Source organism: Vespula vulgaris, chromosome 1 (assembly GCF_905475345.1).
Source record: "Vespula vulgaris chromosome 1, iyVesVulg1.1, whole genome shotgun sequence".
NCBI lineage: Eukaryota > Metazoa > Arthropoda > Insecta > Hymenoptera > Vespidae > Vespula > Vespula vulgaris.
Genome location: NC_066586.1, coordinates 15,331,911 through 15,357,816, shown reverse-complemented (window position 1 = coordinate 15,357,816; position 25,906 = coordinate 15,331,911). Strand labels below are relative to the sequence as shown.

Below are 25,906 nucleotides of genomic sequence, written 5' to 3'. Positions count from 1 at the left end.
TTTTATACTTTCTATGATATCAATTGTATAAAAACATGTCATTTTTAATATATTTATAAATAATATTTATATATATTTACATTTATATATACACATACAAACTAGCGCGCGTACAGATATACACACACACAAACACGCTCCATACACACATATATATATATGTATATATATATTTTTTTGATCGTAATTATCACTACCACGAAGTAAAAGATTTCTATATATATATATAATTTTCTGAATACCAGTACTTATAAATATTATTAGAATCGTTTTAATACTGCTACAACATTATTATATACAAGTGTTTTAGCATCTCTTCCCCATAGAAAGTCAATATGATTAAACTTTAAATATTCTATTTTGTTCGTCTCTATCACATTAGGTAACTTATCTATAGTTTTTTGTATATCCTGTAATAAAAATTTCAATAAGTAATCATCATAATAGAATCATTAAAATTAATAAAGCAAAAAAACAAGTTACTTACCAAAGAATGTGTCAAAAAATCATTTTCTGCATAAAAAATAGCCACTGGAACCTTTACTTTTTCTAAATTATATTTTGGTGGTTGAGTAGAACCATATATTTTTAAATTTTCGGTAAGCCCATAATCAAAGTTTCTAAATGATCCTTATAATTTAAAAAATAAAATTAAACATTGAGTATAATTAAAAATTGATACAATTAATATTTATTATTTTCAGTACCTGATAAAATGGATTGACTGTAATGAACTACTTGTTTGGCTGATGCACCAGCTGGAAAGTGTCCAAAGATAAGGGGTAACATGCATTTATCAAGCTGATTACTACCAAATCCAGCAATTAAATTAAACCAACAATTACAAACACCATTTGTTAATGCACTAGGAGCATTGCGAAGAATTGTACCAAAAGCACGTGCCTGTAATTTGTTGTGAGGGAACCACTGATGTATGTTGCAATAAGAAGAACCCCACTGAAATATATTTATCATAAATATAAAGAGAAAGTAGAATGAATACGAGGACAAGTCGTTATATTACCTCCACTAAATTATAGAAATGTACAACACATTTCAATAAAGGACTTCGTTGGTTAGATATAAAAGCTATTGGTGCTAAACTGACCATTACTTTAACTTTGGCATTATATTCTGGTCGTTCGCTTCCCATTACAAAAAATGTAGTTGTTCCTTGACTATATCCAATATAAGACACTTCTGAATAGCCAGTTTTTTCCAAAACATAATCTATTATCGCTGGTATATCATAATATCCTATCTCGTGCCAACTATAATTAAAAAATAAAAGAATAATATTTTTTTAAGTTTATGAACAGATATCGAAAACAAAGTTAATTACCTAAAATCCCAGAACTTCTTATCCTTTGGTGTATAGATTTTATGCTTTCTAGAATATTTATTACCACGTGCATTTGCAAGCCACACATCGTATCCAGCTTGACACAAAATATATCCTAATAGATACAAAATAAATATAAATAAAAAATAAATTTTAATTAAATTGATTAAGGTGATCAATTTTTAACATTACATACCAAGAGCTTTTTGTGGGCCAAGTAAAACCCAATCTGCAGAACTTGAAAGGGCTCCATGATTTATTATAACTGGTGGTTTTGATAATGGGCTATATTTAGAACAGATTGATTTCAGATTCGATTCAGTCGATTTTTCTAAGCTGTTAATAACAGCTTGTTCTGTGTTCGTTGTGGCATAGGTATTTGTCGAATATACATTAGACGTATCAGGTGCTTTAATTCTATGTATAGTAAGACAATAATCGTCCTCTGTCCAAATATTATGAGTTTCAGGTATATAGCCGTGATGTGCAATAAGTTCATGCTGTAATTGGAAGTAAAAAATGAAACATTTACCACAATGACAAGCATATATACAATATTATATCTTAAAATAGATATTTGTAAAAATAATAGAGAAAATATTTTGTTCAAAAATTATGTACATACAGTATAATAATGCATTACAATATCATTTTGTTAAAACAACAAATACGATCGACGAGTAATTTCTATCGATAGTAAACATCACAGAATATTCTAGAGCAAAAAATATACGCGCACGAGAATAGAGTATTTTATGAAATTTACTAACCTTAAAATATTATAAAAAAAAAGAAAGAATAGAAACGAATTATCGAAGATAACATGACGTCACTTTGAATACATTGATAAACAAATTTTGTATTTTCGCGCTATCGTAAAAGCGCTGTACAGTAATTTGTTTACATTCGTTAGATACTTATATCGAAGCAATTTAAAAATTTTTTAACAGAAACTGCGTATGACCGTACAAATATACAAAGGGAATGTAATTTTTTCGAAATTATTTACTCATCCTTTTCAAATAAATATATGTAGTATATTATTTAACGATTGATTAAATAAGTAATTAATTTTGTTTGAAAAGCTTACCGTTGTCATATGTATCTCATCCTGATTCGTTACTTCGTTCATTATACGAATGAGAGTTCGCTAAATATAAATGTGTCACAGTTAAGTGTTCGAAAAGTATGCAGGATGTATAAAGTGAGAAGAAAGAAAAATATTCAAAGAAAAAGGAAGAATGAAGAAGAGAAATCCACAGGCACACACATGTAGTACGACTTTCACAATGAGGAAGAGGAATAAGAATTGAGCACCAGTGGTCGTTTTATGAGACTTTCGCACAGATTTTTGCACCTGTTATATCTATAGATATATCTACATATGGTATAAGGTGTGTGTTTGTGTATGTGTATAGAGACTTTTATTTAAAAGGAGTGGTAAACACGGATCACTACAAAAACGTAAGAATATGTGGCACATAGAATAGTTTGATCGGTCGGACAAAGTGTCACGCTTGCTTTGCGATTTGTCGAAGAATGAAACAAAATCTGCAACATCGAAGAAGACTCCAGAATGACGCAGAAAATTAATTATAAACGAACCTGTTTATCATACCATAAATGAACTTCATTTTTAACTGGCCAGTTTAGTCCAAGGTCGTTGAATTGTTTATCGAGATATTTTATGACGTTTCGCTCTCGATCTAATGAGAAAACAGTGCACACGTCACTATTACTTTTTTAACGTAAAAATTATCATGCCATGAACACGCGTGTATGTCACATCACAAAAGGAAGAGTTTCGGAGTTGTTCATAAGGTGATATGGTAAAAAATGGCTTTTTTATTAAAAAATTGAAAATATCTCAATCAAGATTTTTTTACTTTAGGATGTAAATATAAGGAAAAACAAAAGAGAATGAAATTATTTTTCTTAATTCATTAAAAAAAAAGAAAATTTATTGATTAAAGTTTTTATGTAAAAATCAAAATCAAAACGATTGTCGATCAAGGTTATCAATAGATCTATATAATCTAGCGAAAAGGTTCGTGTCCATGCTAAAATAACATCGATGGTTGTTTTCTGTACTAATGAGTTCTATGTAGATATTGTAGATTGAAATGTTTTCCATCATATTAACTGTTGTATAAAAAGATTTCATAGAATTCATTATGAATCATGTTTTGTGTAGATAAGATGTTTCTTGTTATAATAATTATCTACATGATAAAATTAATTGAGATAGAAATAGAACGCTTTTTATGCTCGTGTGGTTTCCAAAAATATTGTTTATCTTTGTACACGAATATAACACATTGTAACAAAACTAAACGCGGGATAGTGTTGATCATGATCGTTATCATCGATATAGCTAAATATAACAAAAAGTAAGCAATGTTCATTTTTTTTTTATATAATTATACTACGTCTTTTCGATCGAATGAAAAATAAGTGTTTTAATATATAACATAAATATAACTATTTTAATATAAATATTTAATATATAGATAAATGAGAGACAAGAAAATATTTCGTACAGAAGATCCTTTTTATTTGCAGGTTAAGAGATTTGTGCCGCTTCAATTGTTATCCATTTTTATATGTATATATCTTACATCATATTATATACTATATTATTCACAATCTATAATTCAGAGGTCCCCCGAATTTGTTACGATAGAAGGAAATATTAATCGATCGATATCCCTTTGATTTTATGTATCGACCATGTGTTTCTTTACTTTTTTTTTGGTCACACGTTAAAACGTATATTTTAATACATTTAAATGTACAAATACATTTAAATGTCTATTACGTTTTGATCGATGAATCGTTTGATCAAGGCGAAGCAAGAAACGTAGATTAATAAAATACACGTCATGAGACTATTTAAATCTACGTAATGTTTCTACATCTCTTTACAATAAAATTATATATTTCGAACAAAAAAAAAAAAAACGTAAAGAAAAGATTAACTCAATGTATAATTAAATGATAATTAAGTAATAATCATCGTTCTAATTGTAAGTTATGTGCGACGATACAAGTTAGATTATACAATTTAATAACGCGTGATAATTATGATGACATATAATGGAAATATAATGTAAAAAACGAAATATTTGCATATAATGCAAATCATATAATGGAAAATTCTTTGCATTTTTGTATTCTCGGTTTTGATATATCTTGTTTAAAATTAGTAATAAAAGTTCGAACAGGCAAATGCAATTAGCGCGTTCGTGTAATTACTGAAAATAATATTTTCTTTTCTTATTTTTTTTCTTTCATTCATACGATCGGCTTGTATATTTAACATACATTACGTCTTTACATTCTTACTGAAAATCTATGTGAAATACTTTCTACTCACTTTCCATGAATAATTTGTATGTGTTTGTGTATATGTGTGTGTTTGTGTGTGTGTGTACGCATATATATTATGTTTTTTTGGCTTTCTTTTTCTTTATATCTTACACATAGAGACTAAGTGATCGTAAAATTAAAATGAAATGCAAAAGATCTCTAGATGCTATGATTGATGTTAGTCTCCACCGAATAAAAAATAATGAAAGTTTTTTCTCGATTGCAAGTGTACAATATAATCGTATACAATTTTTTATGTTTCAGAGATATATATACTTACATATGTATATATGCAATCGAAGATCGTCTTTAAACGATAATGAAGAGATTATTTGTTTTTTTATATTAGAAGATAATTACATCTCTCTCTCTCTCTCTCTCTCTCTCTCTCTCTCTCTCTCTCTCTCTCTCTTATTGCTATGTAAGAACGTTCTTGAGGATATTTTCATTTGGCAGTAAAGAATTGTATAACTTCTGCGTATGCGTAGATTAACGCTTGAAGCAATTTTTTTTTCTTTTGCTTTTGATCTTAAGTGGAATATTCTTCTCGTCTGTTATAATTTTCTCCGATTAAAGTTAAGAATTCATTTTTATCGCAATAATAATAATAATAATAATAATAATAATAATAATAATAATAATAATAATAATAATAATAATAATAATAATAATAATAATAATAATAATAATAATAATAATAGTGATAATTATTATTATAATCATTATTATTATAATTATAATAATAATCAGTTTAAATATCGTATCCTCATTCATTCGTAATATCTCTCTCGAAGGATCATTTGATTTCATATTTAAGAATTCAGCTATAATAATATTCATTTGCGATCAAAGTCCTTAACACCACTTACGTAAATCGATAAGTAATTATGGCAGCTTTCGATTGAGGACACTCGAACGTTCGTAAAATATTTTTTTTAATCTTTTTATTTTTCTTTCTTTTTCTCTTCTTTTTTTTTGTTTCTGTCATAGTAGTTATTAGTTTCAGTACGAAGAGCGGATCGATCGATCCCAACATATTGCTTCTCTCATAAATCCGAGACAGTTCTCATTTCTGTCTCTCTCACAATGTCCCATATAAACGCATAAAACATATCTCTCTCCTTCTCTCTCTTTCTCTCTGTATGTATGTACACACGAAATAGTGATGATTCAATTTGTTTTTTGTACCTGCGTTTCTTTATATCGTTCATACAAAATAAAAGATCCAGTATATCGCGTTGAACAGCATGAAACTGACAGGAAATATGATTCTCGAGTATTTGTCGATCACGTTAACGTCTTTGATTTTTGGCATGGACACGCGTAATACCGATGCACCTCTACGAATAGCGTGTAGTACCTATAAAAAATTTGTCGATCAACAATGTACCAATACCAATCGAATGTTTTTACATGTTTGCTTTGATATTTTCATATTTTCAAGATAATGTATAGATAGATATATGATTATTCAAGATAAATATATCTAATATGCAAATATATATATATATATATATATATATATATATATATATATATGTATGTATGTGTGTATGCGTGTGTGTGTGTATATACCTTAGGTTTATTTTGTTTCGGGCCTCTGTATCTGAGACCACTGTTTCTACCATGTGTGTTATAGGCAACTGTTCTTGAGATACGAAAACTAGGTGGAAATTTGACTGGATCATGATGTTTCCCAAGACCAGGTGTCGAAGAACCACTGATCAAACCTGATCTATTTCTAATGCTTGGCAATGGCGACATTCTCAGATCCTGCAGCTCGATAATATCAGCATCGGTCGAACCGGGGAAAGGTGAGGTAGCTTTGCTTCCTTTAAAACGTTCAAACGTTTCCGAAATGTTTTTTTAAACGAACGTGAACTTCTTTCCTAACTTACCAGTTTTCGAAGTAAGAACTTTCTGTTCTTCGTTATCCTTTTTTTTGCTTTTTTTTTTAGCTCTTGCACCCCAGTATGTGTAATTGACTGCCGCATATTCTAGTAACGCAGCAAAAACGAAAACGAAACACATTACCAGATATATGTCGATAGCTTTGACGTAACTAATTCGTGGCAAGGAGCTTCTCACACCGGTTGAAATTGTGGTCATTGTGAGAACAGTCGTGATACCTGAAACGAAAGAATTTATTTTCTATATTTTCATCGTGCCGAAAGTAAGTTCCTTAATCTTGTTTTAATTCTTTTTTATTTTTTAATTTTTTAATTAACTTCAAGAATTCATTCCTCTCGTGGGAGACTCTGTTCAATCTGAAATACGATTATCGAAACTTGGATATTTGGAACATCGAGTTTATTTTGAAATAAAAAAGTGTTATCAAAGCAATCGGAGCAGTGAGTACATAGTCGAAGTGTAAATAGTCGAAGGTCGAATATCGAGCATTGAAAGGAAGCTTTTACCCAAGGCCACTCTCGCGCTGGTCGCTTCGTGATTGATCCAGAAGCTGACCCAACTGAGCATTACGATGAGTATACTCGGAAGATAGGTCTGGAATACGAAGTAACCGATATTCCGTTGGAGTTTGAAGCTGAGCGATAACCTTTGATAAATACCGGTAGCCAATCTCTCTTTCCGGTCGTTCGTTTCGTAACCGATTATCGTAAATTGCGGCAATTCCGCTTCCTCCACTCCTCGAACAGGAGTATCTTTCCAATACATTACTACGTCGAGTACCGTGTAACCGTCTGAATAAGAAAAATAATTAATCTTAGATTTATTCGAATATGTGTAACACAATGATACGCAAATGAACGCTTTTGAATTCAACTCGAATCTCAAATTTAAGTATTATCAAAGATTGACGTAATTCAAATCTTCATTTATATATATTCCAATTAATATAATAGATTCTTCAACAATACCTAATTTATTGGACTATTCAATCAAAATTGCTAATCCTGTAAGATCATTTAAAAATCACGATATTACGATTGCAAGTTGTTCAAGATGTTCCTTCACGTTCTATTTACTGAGAATATAGGATATTCACGTACCGCATGACTAATGAAACAAGCGGACTATTGCGGTTTTACCTGTTTCGCATCGACCCTCCGCAATATCCAATTTTCCTATCTGATCATAATTACCGGCGAAAGTTATTAATATTTGACGTTATCTTAGACGACTTAATTTATTAGGAAAGTTCGAAAGATCGATACGATAATGACAGTTTAACAAGAAACTTTCTCCGTAAGACGATTTAATTTCCGCTCTCATGTTCGATCGGCTAGTACACGTTTGTGTCTAGATTGAATGTCATCTTAATGATATGATTACGGTATGTTAATTGATAAATAAAGAAGAAGGTAAAAAGTTGAATGTATATGTTCGTACAGCTCTCGATCTCTACGGTGCAGTTCTGCGAATCGAGAGGATAGTAGTGCAGATCCATCATGCAGGCCAATGTCGTTGTAAATCTCATGCCATAAGTGATAGAACCGTCGCCGGAGAGTCTGACGAGTTTGTTGCGTTCAGTTACGTCGTGCAAAAAGCTAGAAAAAGAAAGAATGAAAGAGAGAAATGGCTTTAAATTTTTCATGAATCTCGTTTGAATTTATCAGTTCGTTGATTATCATTTATCAAAAATAATGATCATTTTTCTTGTTTTTTCTTTTCAGTGACGATGACTGAGAAGTCGTCTACCTGTTCTTATCATTGGCAAAGAAAGTATCCGGAACCCAAATCTTTTCTGCAAAATCACCGCTCAGTGTCAAGATTTCCTCCTCTTGCGAAAAGGCGAGTCTCTCGTCTTTCCAATATTGATTTAAATACATCGTTATAGTGTAATCCTACAACATAATTCGGTCGGTGCACTCATTTATATTTTTATCTATTTATTTATTTTTTCATCTATGATTTAGCATCATGCTTATGACAATAGATGATTTCTGTTTAGAATGTAAGGTAGAATCGATGATCATGAGTTATGAAGGCACTCGATAAGATAGCAATGCCCTTGGGCCAAAACATATTTGTTTATCGAGGACATTGCAGGAGGTAAAATATGTAAAATATGATAAAACGTAGCGAACGTTATTTGAGATATTTAGTTTTTTCTTTTAACATATCATGTTTTTACTTACCATGTTGACTTCCGAAATGGCATCGAAACTCGCTATAGTTAAATCCATACCAACTAATAGTGGCTCTCCTAAAAGAAATTATTCGACAAAAAAAAGAAAAAAAAAGAAAAAATAAAAAGGAAAAAGAAGAAGAAATTTCAATATGATAAAATTCGAACAATGTAGGTACATCGAAGCGATTCTATTATTTCTATAACTTTATCCGATTTTGAAATCCATGGGATTAGATTTAATCGGCGCGCCACTCTATTAAAAGTTTCAAGCGTATCGTCGTTGAATGGACTGGAAATCCATTAAAGGCGATTGATTCGTTCTATGCGATATAACGTATGGTTAATATTATTTGTTGATTTTTTGCAACGTCTTTGTTTTTCAAACTTTACAAAAGATTGCATCTCTCGAGTCGCGAGAAAAAAGTGGTACGCGCTTTTATTTCTGGTGATATGTTGTACCTACCGCCAAAATTCGGCCTCAATCGAATGTCATAGCCGTCGAGTATTCTCGATATGGTCTGCGTGACATTTTCCAGTTTGTCGAACATTCTTGTGTTCTCCAACGCAGCCCTAAATATTTATTTGCTTTGTCATTGCTATTTTCTGCGTTAATTTTTTTTTCTTTCCTGATCTACCGTAAAATTTAATCTACGTAAGATGCGATGAGAAGAAAAAGAAGAGAGATCAAAGACAAAGAAACAGTGTCGAGTTGCGATTAACAATATCGGAAGTCATAAGGAGATAGAAGATGAGGTTCAGTTTCTCTTTGCCCTTACCAAACGATATGATGAGATAACTGCACAAGAAGAAATATTAATGGCAGTCCACGCGGTAGCATTCTGCCGATGGTCGACGACCCGACTAGAAACGTTAGAGCACAGGAAAGAATGTCATCTCCTGGCGAGATCTTTGTGCCACGACATATTCACTCTCGGTACCGCTGCAGGCTGAAATGAAACAAAAGAAAACTCTGCCGTCCCTTTTCTCTTGGCTTGTCCTTGACCTCCGACCTCACGATCTTTTTCTTTCTCTCTCTCTCTCTTTCTCTCTCTCCCTCTCTCTCTCTCTCTTTCTCTCTCTCTCTCTTTCTCTCTCCTTTCCTTCTGCGTAAGACTGTATCGAGATTCAACACATCATATCTCTCTTACTTTGACACGAACGTAACTCTTATATCTAAGAGGGCTCGTTTAATTTATCGCGTTGTTGAACAATAGTAAATGGACATGATTATTTTATCAGTTAACAGATAGTAAAGTTATCGCATGAATGACGTTATAGTTGTTTTGATAGTATACTTTTTAATATAATATCCTCGAAATTGAATGTAAAAGAATATCAACGTTTCTATAAAATGAAAAGTTCTCATTGATCTATTGTATTATTTTCAATGACAATTTTCTAATATCGTAAAATGCGTATATGAGAGTTTGATCGCGACAGTTATTCGTCGTCAATAGAAAGACCGCGTATTTGATCAGACGAGATGTGGGCAACTATTGTAAGCAGTTTCTACTCACTGCCACTCTAGAAGCATTTCTATACGATTCGCAAGAGCTTTCAGATTTTACTTTCGAGTGGTTTGTCAAAGCTAGTTCTCGTGATATGTTTCTGTTCATTATATGAATCTTTTACTGTTTTTTTTTTCTTTTTTTACGATAATAACATATGAGATTATCTTACCTTTTAATTCACGAGTGTCAAGAACGAAACGATAAAGCACCAATACCAGCACCACCACCAACAGCAGCAGCAGCAACAGTATTAGTAATAGTAGTAGTAATAATAATAGTAGTAGGAGTAGTGGAAGTAATAGTAGCAGTTACGGTCAGGGTATACACCGACAAGATCGAATTTCCACGTGAAAAAGGATACTTCCCGTAAGCGGCTCGTCACAACGCGAACATCGTTATGTCGTACACCTTCAAGATCACGGTCCTTCGAGTACACACGCGATTCCGTAATCCGATAGGAAGCATCCTCAACGACGTTTCTTCCTTCTGGACCGTCGCAGCATCAGCGACGAGAATTTCTCGAGATTTTCGATCGGTCGAACTTTCGCGTCTTTTTTTTCTCGTAAAAACGAAAGAATCCTTTAACTTTCTCTCTTTTTTTTTTTTTCACGAACGAACACGAGTTAGTTATCGCCTGATTTTATTTAGAAAAAATTTTTCTCTCTCTGTCTGTCTTTTCTTCCTTTCTCTCTCCCTCTCTCTTTCTCTCTCTTTCTCTCTCTTTCTCTCGTGGTTCATCGAGGAGAGAGAACGAAATTTCTCGTTACGACACGAATTTCGAGGATGCCAGCTCGCATCCCCGTTCGTGGCATGGAACCACTACCTTTGCTTTCTCCTTTTACTTTCCTCCCCTCTTTGCTTTCTCTCCGACTGTCTCTCTTTTTCTCTTTCTCTCTCTCTCTCTCTCTCTCTCTCTCTCTCTCTCTCTCTCTCACTCTCTCTTTCTGTCTCTTTCTCTTACTCTCTGCATTCATCAGATGGAGGGGTGCGAGAGAAGAGGCGCACGCGCGCACCCGTTTAGCTCGACCTAGTGACACACGGACTCGTCGAATTTCCAGACCACGCTGATCGAACGCCATCTCCACAAGCATCCTTAAGATATAGTAGAAAGAGAGTCGTTAACCTTTGAGGGTTGTACAGAAGGATAGATAGCGTCGGTCTTAACGATCGATGCATTTTTCCAACGAAGTAATCGTCTCTACTTCGGCGCATCATCTTCTCCTTCCTTTTCTTTGTACAATCTTTTACCACCACCTCCCCCGCAACCCCCTTCTTTTTTATTCGAACGACAAACAAATCAACAATAAGAAAAACTACAGGATAGGAAGAAAATTTTTCTCGATGTCTTATGATCCATATTTTTAATATATTATTTTTTCCTTCTTAGGTAAATAAAGAAGAACTCATTTCTCTTGAAAACGATCCTACCGTAGAACGAATTCAAGTGGAGGATGGAAAACGATGTCAAATACGACGCGTTTGTATTCCCTTTGAGCCAGCGAAAGAAACTCCAAGAGTAAATTTTTTTCTTTCTCTATTTATAAAGAAGTTCATTGAAAAAATACTTTTCATCTTTGATAGAATTGGATAATTCTATTTTCTGCTTCGTATTTTTTTTTTTATCGACGTAACGAACTAAAAGTTCGCTTGATTATTTAATTAATAATAGAACTATCGGCAATATTATTCCGGTATACTAACATATACATATCTCATATCATATGTATGTATTTCAGAAGAAAAAAATCACAGAAGGAGAGGAAAAAAAGAATTTATAAAACTGATCGTATGTATCTGTAATAGAAAAAGTCATAATATTTTTAGAAAACGCGTTGAAGTTTAAGTAAGAAATTTTTATAAAAATGATCCTAAACCAGTCATCTTGATTTGTTGATAAATGTAGTTTTAAGTAAAAAAGGGATCGAATTTAACACGATTCTGTTTTTCCTTAACATAGTTTAGATAATAGATCTACAATTGATAATGATGAACGATCATAAAGATTTTTATCATAAAGACATACGAAAAGGTTTCCAGTTTTAGATTCTTTTCTTTTTTGAAGTTGATCTTTTTTGCATTTGAATTCGTAAAGATTCGCAAAGAAGTTGAAAATGGTGTGAGAGAATAAGAGATCGAGGAGTCGTTTAAACGCGGGAATCGCCGGCGTGCTTTTGGAGCTTGCGCGCCGAGCACCGCGTTCTGCGAATCGTTCTTAAGAGCTTTAGCGGTGGGAAGCCCACGCGACTCTGGCAATGGTCTGTCGTTCGTCGGTGTCTCGAGGCGATCATCAAAATCGGCAGTGACTACATTTTCAAAGCTTTTCCTTCGAAGGATTAAAGAGAGAACAAGTCTTTTTCTCTCTTTCTTTTCCTTTCTCTTGTTCTTCTCTCTCTCTCTCTCTTTCTCTCACTTTTCCTCTCTCAAGTTTCGACGAAGTTTCTTCATTACGAAGGTAAAACGAAAAAGGAAAAGAAACGGAGTGATAATCATGAAATTGAACGTAGCGGAGTTATCGATGTGAGTAAAAGCGCGGTAAATTATTATTTAAAATTATTTTTTTTTATTCCTTGTTTGTTCTTGCATTTTGTTTGTAATTTATTGAAAAAAAAAGAAAGAAAAAGAAAGAAAAAATTACGTTTCATTCTCATCCTTATTTATTATTTTTAATCCCCTTTTCCTATTGTGGGTTAGTTGATTAATAATAATTTTGTATTCGCAATTCGATATCTTGTTCATTTGATCAAAATGTATAGTTGTATCATTATATAATTTCAATTGTCCTATTTTATTGCGTATAGAGATCGTTAGAATTATTATATTATAGGTAATATATATGTACATACATACATATATATATATATATATATGTGTGTGTGAACATTTAGGATCCAAAGTATTTAGATTATATGAACGTTTACGAGGCATCATTGAGATAGATTTCAATCGAAACGGGCATATATTTAAAAGGAATCGTACATTACAACGCTTCATTAGCGTACTATCAAGGTTTATTCGGCCGTGCAAACTTTCATTCCTACGATATTGAAACACAACAAACATAGCCAAACACACACACACACACAAAGATACGTATACACATAGATACACAGAGATGTATATAGAGATATAGAGACGTAGAGAAAGAGGGGGAGAATAGGCTAACGAGAATCCGAAATTAAGGTCTGCTATTGAAAAAAAAGCGAGCTCAAACGAGCAGTCGCGTGATCTCCAAGAGCAAATAATTATTATACTTATACGCTATGATACACCCCATGTATATACGTGTGTGTGTGCATTTTTGTGTATCCGTTCGTTTCGAAATGAAACCTTTTACGAACTAGAAATCGAAGTCGAACATCAAGGAATTCATCGAAATTCATTCGACGAAATGAAATACGCGTGAAAAATATTTGAAACATGTTGGACGTGGCTCGATTAGATATCGATTTGTCGATAGAAATGCAACGTTGTACCAACACCAGGTTTGCGTAGGAATTCTGTGGTGTCGGTCTATGTGATCACATGAACTCTAATATCAGGAACAAAATGCGCATACGATCACGAGAATGTGATGTAATGAGCCGTAGTGTTCACTTGAAAGAGTGACGCTAACACTTGCCAATGTAAAGGTGCTGAATCGGCGGACGACGAGGGTACTCTTCTTGCTCTTGCTCTTCCTATTCCTCTCATCTTTGTCCAAGCCTTACCGCATATCTACGGGACCCACAGATACCTGCCCTTTTTCAATTCTAAAAGGGCCACGTTAAGACACCAGGAAACTCGTTACTCCCTGCTTTCTATTGTTTGATTGTTTTATTTTTTGTTTTTTTCTTTTTTTTCCCTTTTGATGTTTTACGTTTGATGTTTTAATCAACCCGTTGATAATCTTTTATCTTATGATTTATATGCTTTTTAATTTCTATTAATTTTCTGTCATTTTATATAACAACGAAAAAGAACGTTTAATGCATTTTATTACTTTACCATTAATAGGTTGACCTTTCTTCTACCACTCACCACGTGCAAGAGTACTAATTATGATATTGAAATTATACCTTCGTTGAGATTCAACTCGTCGGAGAAAATTTCCTCCCCGTCGTTAACGATCGATAGATTTTCTAGAGGCACAGTCACAGATATCGTCTCAAAAAATATAACCATGGTTTTGGAGAATCTTCTTATGAATTATGAAAATAGCCAACTACCAACACACGGAAAAGGTATTGTTTTATTCGATATATCTTTTTAGAAATAGAACGTAGAATAGTGTCTTTAGATCTTTAATTAATTACGACTATTAAGGGAGTCGTTTATGCAATCGTTATTGCGAAAAGCGTTTGCTTATTACAATTTTATAAAGATAGAATAGATGAAATAGACAAATAATGAAATTGTTATATTCTATTCGAAACTTAGAATAATTAAATAAATATATATACATATCTTTATCGACTTAATTGCTTATATATAAGAAAACATATATATATATAGATATATAATAAAATATTGGATTACGATAGGGATTATGATATTCGTGTGTAAAACCTTACAGACCGTTGAATTTTTGTGTCGAAGGATGAACCGGATGCCTCTCTGCGAACGCTGCAAAAATTTCGTGGCCGCGTTCCTACGATCCGTTAAACTCTTAAAAATGTGAAGAGAAATGTGAAGCGACACGATATAAAGCGGGATTAGTTACGTCTCGTTAGTTTATTTTGTACCTCCTGTAGAAATGTTCCATGACTTAATTTATGAAGGTAAAGAGAGAGAAGGGAGAAGGAGGAGGAAAAGAAAAAAAGAAAGTAATTATATGGAAGCAAATTGTTAATTGGAGTGAAAGAATCGCATTTTCCTATTTCACCTTGATCCGTTTGGAAAATCTGACACATCCTTTTTTTAGCCGACCATTTCCGATGATCTTTCAGAAATTCTTTCATTTCACTGGAACGATTCATCGTCAAAAAGAATTCGAGTTGGTCCGGGCAGTTTCTTGTTTTATTACCGATTTCTCTTCTACCTCTCCACCTCTATTCCAATAGTTTTCTCTTCGCGTCTAGGGAGACTTATCATTCGCGAATGGAATGGCTCAATATGGATATTACATGCATACCTCAAATTGGAGTGGAGCCAGATGTGAGAGAAGGATAAAAAAAGAGAAAAAAATAGAAGAAACTATTGCTCGGTTTTTAAATCGTATCTCGCTTTCAAATACACCAGGATCGTCTCACTTTTGGCCGTCTTCGTCGATTTCACATTTCCCTCTTCCTACTTTTTTCACTTTTTTCCCTCCGTTATCGGACTTTCTCTGTGTACCCAAGGTTTGTCAACAAACGACAGCGAACGTGATCTTCTCACCAAAGTCATATTTCATAGAGACACCATAATTCATAGAGAAAAAGTTCATTTGTCATTTTGTTATATTCTAGAAAATTATATTACATAAAAATTCATAGGAACACCAACGGTGGTAAAGACCAATATTCTGATAAGAAGTATGGGTCCTGTTTCCGAATTGGATATGGTAGATATAATTATTTATTGATTTTATAAAGATTCAGAGTTATGTAATGAATCGATAAATTATCTTTCACGTTAGGATTACTCAATGGATTGCTACTTTCGACAATCTTGGCGTGATTCTCGGCTTAGTTTCTTAGGACCTATCAAGTCCCTCAGCCTTAGTATCAAGATGCTCGAGAGAATTTGGCGTCCGGACACGTACTTCTACAATGGGAAACACAGCTACGTGCATACGATCACTGTGCCCAACAAGTTGCTGAGAATTTCTCAGGACGGGGATATACTCTATTCGATGAGGTCTATATAATATTAATTCTACATATCTTCTATTCTTTTTTTTTTTTTTTGATTTACTTTTCCTAATTCATTTTCTCTAACAATTATACACTTTGTTTTAGGCTTACCATTAAAGCGAAGTGTCCCATGGAGTTACAGAATTTTCCCATGGATCGACAATCGTGCCCATTAATTTTAGGAAGCTGTACGTACATACGATTCTCATCGATTTATTTTATAATATATTTTTACACGCGAAAAACTTCCTAAATTCTCTCCTTTCATCTTTACAAGATTCAAATGTGTTCTTCGATTGTTAATTTATTCATAATTTTGTAAAGAATATTTCTCGCATGTCCATCTTTATTTTCTTTTCTCTCGATGGTGACTTATTCGTCACGTGTTAGAGTCGAGGCATCCGAAGTTATATGTCCGGTGATCGAATTACGTGTTGCGATAAATATTTTATACTCTCATACCTCTACTCTCTTTCTAGTTTTCTCGTATTTTCGATCGAAAAATATTTTACATAGATCGACGTGTTACTGCAGTCATAGACAATAGTATGGTACTATTTGAAAATAAATGAAATTACAATTTTTCTTCGTTTAAGAAAACATATAAATATTTTCACCTCTGTAGATGTAGTATAAGATACACGTAATATAAGTTAAAATTGTTTATCGTTTTAGATGCTTACACGTCCCAACAGTTAGTTTATGAATGGCAAGAAGGATCGTCCGTAAACTTTGTTCCTGGAATGGCACTATCGCAATTCGATTTAATGGGTTCTCCCTATAGAAATCTTACGTTTGTACGTCGTGAAGGCGAATTCTCTGTTCTCCAAGTATCTTTTAATTTACAACGGAATACCGGTTATTTTTTGATACAAGTAAGAATTGAACTTTTATTTCGATCATACGTATTTTCCTTCCAACGAAAGTATTTTTTCTTTTATTTCCATTAATATTCAATATTCAAGGTCTACGTTCCATGTGTACTTATAGTCGTCTTAAGTTGGGTATCGTTTTGGATTCATCGTGAAGCTACCAGTGATCGAGTAGGTCTAGGTAAAATTATTTTATCGATAAATCTGGAATGTGTCATTACTTGTGTATCGATATTTAAATTAAAAAATCTATTTCATAAGGTATCACAACGGTACTAACACTTTCTACGATAAGTCTTGATTCAAGAACTGATTTACCAAAAGTGAGATACGCTACAGCCCTCGATTGGTTTCTTCTCATGAGTTTTGGTTATTGCATCGCTACACTTTTAGAATTTGCTGGGGTACATTATTTTACAAAGGTATGAGATCGTAAATTATTGACATTTTATTTTCTCTCTGTTTCTCTCTTTTCTTCTTAGCCATAATTAGTCTTCTCGTAGGTCGGAAGTGGAGAACTTCCATTAGACGACGAAGAATGGGAAAATATTTCGGACAAGGAGTACGAAGATCCATTTTGTACGATCGCTACTTGCGGTCCCCAAACCATTCATCCAGATAGTATCGTTGACGAAACTTCCAGAAGAAGTTCCACCGTCTGCAGCGTTTATAATGTAAAAATATTTTGAAATAATATAACATACAGGATGAGTTCCTTAAATTGAGACTAGGATCGAAGAATAGGATCGAATAAAATTAAAATAACTTTAAAAACATCTATTCAATCATTTATTAATAAAAATATAAATTATGTTTCCAATTTTTTTTTAAATGCATTGTTTTTGAGATATTTAGGTGCTTCAGTTTAAATAACTTATCCTGTATATATACATATCTATACATATGTAGTTACTTCCATAATGAATACTATTAGCAAATATCTTTCTAAGAATAGAATAAAATAACGTATCACACATTTGCAGGACTCGGTAACGTACAACCGACGATCTTATCAACCCGTAACAATTACATCGAGACCATCCACAATGGAAAGACAAACGCAAACCGAACGTCGATTGCCTAAATGGAGACAATTTTTATACTGTTTGGCAGGTCACGATGAGTTCAGGTAATTAGTACATATTCAACATACTTATTACCTGATCATAATAACATTAAATAATTTTTTGAGGATTGCAGAAGACAACGACAACGTGAAGCAGTAAGGAATTGCCGAAAATTTGGAGAACGTGTAGCGAGACATATCAATAGTGTATCGACTATAGATAGAGTTGCACGAATAGTTTTTCCAGCATCTTTTGGATTACTTAATATATGCTACTGGGTCGTTTATGTCACTTATCAGGAAGAATTTAAATGGCAAGATCCACCGATTGGTTCGATTTCTAAATAAAAACATACTTGTCAATTAAATATTGTCAAATAAACGAATCTGAATTTCATGCATTTTTTAATGAATTTACAAAAATATGTTCTATAAAGTAGATTTAGAAAACATGTAATATATATGTATGTTTCATTGTTATACAATTATCAACTAACCGGTGTCTTTTTGACATTCGTTATTTGAAATTATTTATTTATTCTACAAAAGCAAGACACATATAAAAAAAAATATAAAATATTGAAAAACGAATGAAATATAAAGCAAATTCAAACGAAAGATAATAGCTCAAATTTGACCAATTAGAAGAACGCACGTGACCATGATAGCGAGACTCGAGTAAAATACTAATTAAATTTTATTCAAATGATCGAGTTTAAGCATTTATGTAATCATTTTTAAAAATATGCTACTATTTTAATACACTTTCAATATTAAAATAATTACAATTTCATTTTATAAGGAATGCACATTTTTGATATCACGTGCAGATAAGCAACACATTCAGTAGTCATATGATAGTACAAAAGTACGAATTGCCGCCAGAAATGGCAGAAGAGATATTATTTTTGTTGTTTTTTTCCATAGATCAACGTTTTAATAATGTATAAAAATTGTTCAATCATTTAGTATCTTTTCTTATCTTTCACTAACGAGTAGAAATTAACAGCTGCATACTATTATCTTTTCGCATGTGCATCTATTATAATTTTTGTGATCAGCTGCTTGATAGCGTGTGGCAACAGTGGTTGGGCGATGTCGTTGGTATTGTTCAGTATTGTTGACTTCAAGATGGCTGCGGATTACTGTGGGGGATATTCTAAGAAATCGTAATTCTCCCTAAAAGAACTTCCAATTTTGTATATATTTAAAAAGTCGTGTGTTATACGACCTTACAAACTTCGGTGCTAATTACACCGAGTTTCTTTACATCGTTCGATTTACTACCGTACAAAACAGAATATGAAAATCATGCCATCTGACACTAGCTGACTTATGGAAGAACCTCCAATGTCAGCAAGGAGGATGATTTTTAATGTTTTATGGCGGTTTCGCCTTTAACCGAGGTGATTAAATTGGATTTTTATATGATATTGAGCACGTATGTTATTTTGAACTGTTATAGAATAAGATGGTTACGGACGAAGATTTGAAAATGTTTTTGCAATAGAATTTCTGTACCTGTAATGTTATATTGTTTTACAAAAATATTTATATATATGTATACGCATATATACGTTTTTCACAGAAATACTCAAATATCAATATGGACTCTTCGATAAACCGAAAACGCAGTTCATCTGTAAGCTTCACAAGAGGAAAAGAGAATAGCGATGATGATGTTGGAGATGAAATACACATATCTTTGGCACCATATATACAAACTTATTTGGCACATAGTGGACAAGGACTTGGATGTTGTGGGATTAGTTTACCAGTGCCATTTGAACGTGCTGCATCTCGTTCTTGGTGGAATCCGAAATTTGATTCTGAAATTCTAGAAGAACAATTTAAAAGAAGTGCCTTCCCACAGATCAGACTAAGATTCCGGTATGTGTTTATGTAAAATTGTATTTATTTATTTTTCCTTTTTATTTTAGTAAGATATAAATTCAATGTTTCTTTTAGATATGCTCTTACATATATCCTATTGGTATCTGTATCTTGGCTGGCATATTTTGTAATCACTGGAATTGAGAATAATACTTCTACATGGCCAGCTATCGCAGCCATTTTCAGTATTGTTGGAACCATGGTATCCGCTGTATTATATTTAACTCACACAGATTATTACAAGTCCTATGTATTACCAACTTCTGTAGGAGTTGCATCTGTGCTGTGTTTTCTTTCTTTACTCTTTCTTGCGGTAGTACCTCCTTATGTAGATGGCTTAACATTAGTAGGACATTTTGCACTATGTTCAGAAATCTTATTACTGATTTATACGGTACTACCAATGCCCCTTTATGCTTGCATAGGAATATCTTCTATTTATTCGATTATATTCGAATTTTTAACTGCCTACCTCTATGGTTCAAAAGATAGAAGACAAAGGATATTCGGTAATCACAAGTCTTTTAATAATTCTTCAGTAACAAATATGTCTGAAGATTATAACAGAACATCTATTCCTATGTATTCTTCACATCAAAATTCTCGTTTTTTTAATGGTCTCCAAAATATAATATCTAATGTTAGCAATGCATTGACAGCCGACACAGAGATGATATCAAATTTATATACTTCAAATCCAATATCCAATTTTAGTTCAAAGTTGTTGGACGATGAAAGTATTGTAGGAAAAATGTCTGGAAATCTTACAAATGCAAATATGTTAACAAAACTAAATTCTAGTATTCCATTTGTAATAACAAATGTTAGTTCTACCATAAATTCAATGGTCAACAATATAAATATTAGTAATTTGAATAAAATGAATGCATCTTCTATAGAGGCTGAAATAGCCCTTAATGTTGAATCGATTACCAATTGGACTAATACATCAAACACATATTTGCAAGATGATATTGATTTTACAACGAATCTCAGTATAAGAATTTTAATGCAAATATGTATTCATTTAATCGGTGTACATATCTTGATAATGACATTTGTCCGAATGCGTGGTACTTTTATGAAAGTGGGGCAATCATTACTAGTACGGCGTCAATTAGAAATGGAAAGACAACTTAAAGAAAAAATGATACATTCTGTAATGCCACCAAAAGTAGCAGATTGGTTAATGGAAGAAAGTGGTAGAGAGAGAGAACGTGAAGATTCTCTAAAAAAAGGATCTATACCCTCAAATCAAACGGACATCCGATCTTTATTTCGACCATTCAATATGCACTCTATGGAAAATGTCAGTATATTATTTGCTGATATTGTTGGTTTTACAAAGATGAGTTCAAATAAAACTGCAGAAGAATTAGTTGGCATTCTTAACGATCTATTTGAACGATTTGATGATTTGTGTGAACATCATGGATGTGAAAAAATTTCTACATTGGGAGATTGTTACTATTGTGTCAGTGGTTGTCCCGAACCAAGACCCGATCATGCAAAATGTTGCATTGAAATGGGATTAGGTTAGTATAACATAAAAAGACATTGGTTTTTAGAAACTTTTTGTTATGTAACGTTTACACGTACTTTAATTGTTATCTATCTGAATCATATGATTATTTCAGCAATGATAGAAGCTATAAAACAATTTGATATAGAAAGAAGAGAGGGAGTAAATATGAGAGTTGGTGTTCATACAGGAACTGTTTTATGTGGAATTGTTGGCACTAAACGATTTAAATTTGATGTTTGGTCAAATGATGTGACATTGGCAAATAAATTAGAAAGTACAGGTAAACCAGGCAGGGTACATTTGAGTGAAAAAACTTTAAATTTTTTGAATCATCAATATATCACAGAAGAAGGAGAGGTAGTCAATGGTATGTGTATACAATAGTATTAGCATAACTATTTAATAAACAAGAATATTATCTATAATTTTATATTATTTAATAAACAAGAATATTATTTACAATTTTAGGTATTAAAACTTACTTCATCAAAAGTCGAAAATCAGATATTATGAATCAATTTGTAACAAATATCATATTACCTAAAGATTTCTCTCCTTTAATGCAAACTCGTCATCGTCTTGCCTCTTGTAATAATCAAAATAAACCCAGACAACATTATCTCCATATGGTGACTAATGCAAGTAACTATAGGATAAAAGCTAATTCCTTGCCCAGTATTTTGGATTCTGAAAGTAGTAACGATATAATTGATGAGAAAGAAGGTCTAAATAAAAGTCCTGTGTCAACTGCAAGTTACGAAAAAAAAAGAACACGAAATAAACCATGGCGATATTTACAACGACAAAGGACGAGTGAAGAAATGACGCCTTTAGATATGGAGGAAGGAAAGAGTATGATTATAAAACAACCAAAAAATGAACAATACGAAGATCGCAATGGATTCAAACGAGTCGGTAACTTCATATATTTTTATTGCTTATCATTGAATATATTAATTACTCATATCATTTTGTAGATTCCTTTCAACAATGGTGTTGAAATGGATCCAAATCCTGTGCCTTCTAGTCCTTTATTGTCTGGTCAAGAAACAATAAGTCATGCTTCGTCGATATGTAGTAGAAAAGATTCCGGTATTAAAAGTAATAGCCGACGTAGTAGTATTCAACAGCAGGTAAAATCTCTATCAGGAAATGCAAATATTCTAGATACATTAATTCTACTTTATCCAGTAATGTTGTAATAATAATTCGTTATAGTTGTTCCTGATGAATGGTATGGCTCAAGGGGATTTATTAGGTCATAGAGTTAGTGGTTATTACACTTCTAGTTCAACCTTGAATTCTACTCATGAACTCTCGTCATCTGTACCACCATACCCATTTCCTCCAGCAGTAACTGATACATTTGGTGCATGTTTTCATAAGTTAAGAAAACAATCTGATTTACAATTAATAAGGTAATTTATAACTTTATTAGTAAATCTTATTTATTAATATTAGAAACACACTTTCATGTTTCATTGACTTTTAACGTTTCATTTTAACTCTTGTTTTATAAAGATGCGTTCAAGACAACGTGAGTTCTCAACGATCATATTTCGTGAAGCCACCGTTATCAAGCGTAACGCTATTTTTTAAGAACAAAGAATTGGAAAAGGAATATCGAGAAAATGCTCACAGAGCAAGTGAAGGAGTAACAGGCAACCCTCCAACACTAGCTACTTCAAGATTTAATACTTATTTTGACATATTAATATCGGCTCTAGTTTATATAGCTATTACTGTCTCCCTCTTCTTGCTTTGCAAACCTTCTATTTTCTATATTATGTTTTGTATTTTTGCTACAGCTATTCAAATCATAGCTGTTTTACTTTGCATTAGACAACTTTTTAAACCAAATACCACTCATGCAACGTTCACTCAAAATATTTTCAATTTTTTTTCTAGGTGGTATCCTTGGCATGTTTGTGGTGCCATATTAGTTGGCTTACCAATTGTTTCTATTCTTCTAAACTTCACTTGCAATACCTTACATAGTTTAAATAATTTTGAGTATTATTACAGCTATCTAATCTTCATAGGATTGGTCCATTTTTGTAATTTTACTCAATTGAATTGTTGGATGAAAAACTTGCTAGTCACCTTTGCCGGTGCGTTGTTTATTTGTCTTGTTGTCAGTCATATATCATATAATCAGGATATGACAATACCAAGCGATTATGATATCAGAAACAATACGCAAGAACGATCAGCAATGCGTCCAAATTTAATTAATGCAATCTTGATTGAACAGAATAATTATCCAATAGATGAAAATCTTATTATTCCACGAAAAGAATTTCGTAATTCTGTAGAAGCGTCAACACAATCGTCACTCAAGATAACTGGGGAATCACATAAACCTACGATTGAATCTATTATGATTACAGAAAGAGAAAAAGAATTAAGATACAACGAGAGATTGTACCATTCTGAGATTTATCTGGATATGATACTCTTACTCTTGTTAGTTTGGTTTCTAAATCGTGAATTCGAGATTAGCTATCGATTGAGTTTCCATGGAAATTTCGTTGCAGCAAGAGATAAAACCCGTGTACAATCAATGAAAAACCAAGCTGACTTACTTTTACATAATATTATACCCAAATATGTTGCTGATCAATTGAAAACTACTGCAAAATACTCGCAGAATCATAAATCCGTTGGAATTATTTTTGCCAGTATTGTGAATTTCAACGAATTATACGATGAATCTTATTTGGGTGGTAAAGAGTATCTACGTGTACTTAACGAATTAATTGGCGATTTTGATGAACTTCTGGAGAAACCTGAATTTTCTAATGTTGAAAAAATCAAGACAATTGGCAGTACATTTATGGCAGCTAGCGGTTTAAATCCACAAGTAAGACAACAAAGTGATCATGAATATACTCATCTTTTTCAATTGGTAGATTTTGCTATGGCTATGCATAAAGTCATCTATAATTTTAATCGAGATTTATTGGAATTTAAATTGATTCTAAGAATTGGATTTAATTATGGCGATGTTACCGCCGGAGTAATAGGTGCCACAAAGTTGTATTATGATATTTGGGGAGATGCAGTAAATATTGCTTCAAGAATGGACTCTACTGGAGTCGCAGGTAGAATACAAATGGCCAGTAATTGTATTGGTATACTCTCAAATAGATACGAGTTTGAGCCTCGCGGTCAAGTATATGTAAAAGGAAAGGACAACATGGATGTATTTCTACTCATAGGAAAAAAAGAGAATACTACAAATGCTAATGGTACTTGAATTATACAGAGTGCCAATTAATACATCAATGATCTGACTATGTTATATGGCATACTGGAATTCGAGGCTGTGTAGTTTAATGATATCATCGATCGAGTTATATTAAATTTGAATATATGCGTGTGTGACTTAAAATAAGAGAGATGTGGTGATCATTTGAAAAGAGCCTAGGGACGAATGTTTTTTGATAGATGTTGTACTCTATTAAAAACTAATCGCCTTATTAATTGACTGCTCAAATTCTGCTAATTAAAGATATTTATTAACGAGATATTAACTGTATTTTTGTAAATATTGAAACTAACAAATTGTGTATATCATGGAGAGTGATCTTAAACCTGCCTTTGTCAAGTACAAAGCGGATCAAGGGTAGAAATCCTTGGGTGTCGCGTAATTTCAATACAAGGAAAATGTAAAATATTTCTGAAAAAAAAAAAAAAAACAACAGACTTATTATATTACATATAGTTGCAATGCAGGCAGTTCCTACAAATATATTTGGGCTTTGTACCACAAATATCATTGTAATATAATACGAAAAATTCATTATAAAAATAGTATATCCTAAGCATTTAGGTTTGATATTTAATTAAATAGTCTCGAAAGATCTTAGTGTAATATAAATCCAAATAACTTCTAGTATTTTACGAATGATGATGTAAAACGAAGTTGAAAAATGCTTATGCAAAATCTACGTATGTCCCTGCAAAAAAGTTACAAAAGAAAAACGTGTACCTTGTATTCTTGCCTTCCTTTTTGGAATTTGTAACAATTTGAACAATTTGTACGAATTAAATTCTGCTCTGCTTCTTAAAATAGCAACTTAGTTAATGTAGGGACAAGCTGTCTTAACAAATTTGTTCGTTTTTCTATAATTATATATAAACGATAACTTTTTACCAAAGATCAAGGAACGATTTAAAGAAAATCGTAGGTTTTATTACACACATGTAAGATTTAGAATATAATTCGCTATTACAGATTCATCAAGTCTATCTTTGACTATGACAATATGCGTTTAATTTTTTAAAGTGTATTACGTAACATTCCAATTATTATTTTTGCGATCGAATATTACAGAAGATCCATTAAATCGATATAATATAATTTGTCTGTTTCACAAATTATTCAGAATGATTATAGTAAGGACAATTACTCCTTTA

At 32.4% G+C, this 25,906-nt stretch overlaps 4 protein-coding genes across 7 annotated transcripts; 2 read left to right on the top strand and 2 right to left on the bottom strand.

The window, feature by feature from the left end:
* Positions 1-255: 255 nt before the first annotated feature.
* LOC127070906 (lipase 3-like) lies at positions 256-2,921 on the bottom strand. Of its 2 annotated transcripts, none has more exons than XM_051009489.1 (7): positions 2,433-2,921; positions 1,539-1,842; positions 1,343-1,457; positions 1,025-1,271; positions 708-957; positions 488-630; positions 256-410 (listed from the first exon to the last, which is right to left on the bottom strand). In XM_051009489.1, exons 1-7 carry the CDS (start codon positions 2,472-2,474, stop codon positions 261-263), a joined length of 1,251 nt encoding a protein of 416 aa, XP_050865446.1. In that variant the 5' UTR covers positions 2,475-2,921; the 3' UTR covers positions 256-260. The 2 variants fall into 2 exon arrangements, with proteins under 2 accessions (XP_050865446.1, XP_050865455.1); XM_051009498.1 differs by lacking the exon at positions 2,433-2,921 and adding an exon at positions 1,968-2,282.
* A 943-nt stretch (positions 2,922-3,864) lies between these two features.
* LOC127070901 (gamma-aminobutyric acid receptor subunit beta-like) lies at positions 3,865-11,216 on the bottom strand. The gene is made up of 10 exons (XM_051009482.1): positions 10,485-11,216; positions 9,581-9,751; positions 9,268-9,374; positions 8,812-8,879; positions 8,372-8,517; positions 8,063-8,220; positions 7,129-7,413; positions 6,610-6,840; positions 6,287-6,543; positions 3,865-6,071 (listed from the first exon to the last, which is right to left on the bottom strand). Exons 2-10 carry the CDS (start codon positions 9,640-9,642, stop codon positions 5,919-5,921), a joined length of 1,467 nt encoding a protein of 488 aa, XP_050865439.1. The 5' UTR covers positions 9,643-9,751; positions 10,485-11,216; the 3' UTR covers positions 3,865-5,918.
* LOC127070892 (gamma-aminobutyric acid receptor alpha-like) lies at positions 8,348-18,443 on the top strand. Of its 3 annotated transcripts, none has more exons than XM_051009447.1 (12): positions 8,348-8,464; positions 11,703-11,831; positions 14,309-14,535; positions 15,769-15,836; positions 15,912-16,132; positions 16,234-16,316; positions 16,804-17,003; positions 17,094-17,181; positions 17,262-17,422; positions 17,504-17,674; positions 17,984-18,129; positions 18,201-18,443. In XM_051009447.1, exons 2-12 carry the CDS (start codon positions 11,767-11,769, stop codon positions 18,412-18,414), a joined length of 1,644 nt encoding a protein of 547 aa, XP_050865404.1. In that variant the 5' UTR covers positions 8,348-8,464; positions 11,703-11,766; the 3' UTR covers positions 18,415-18,443. The 3 variants fall into 3 exon arrangements, with proteins under 3 accessions (XP_050865404.1, XP_050865412.1, XP_050865423.1); XM_051009455.1 differs by lacking the exon at positions 8,348-8,464 and adding an exon at positions 12,052-12,832 and having other exon boundaries at positions 11,712-11,831; XM_051009466.1 differs by lacking the exons at positions 8,348-8,464; positions 11,703-11,831 and having other exon boundaries at positions 14,510-14,535; positions 14,868-15,836.
* A 509-nt stretch (positions 18,444-18,952) lies between these two features.
* On the top strand, positions 18,953-25,014 carry LOC127070385 (adenylate cyclase type 9). Its single transcript, XM_051008255.1, has 8 exons — positions 18,953-19,472; positions 19,655-19,956; positions 20,035-21,494; positions 21,597-21,851; positions 21,953-22,395; positions 22,462-22,617; positions 22,703-22,902; positions 23,006-25,014. Exons 1-8 carry the CDS (start codon positions 19,449-19,451, stop codon positions 24,741-24,743), a joined length of 4,578 nt encoding a protein of 1,525 aa, XP_050864212.1. The 5' UTR covers positions 18,953-19,448; the 3' UTR covers positions 24,744-25,014.
* The last annotated feature ends 892 nt before the right edge of the window (positions 25,015-25,906 follow it).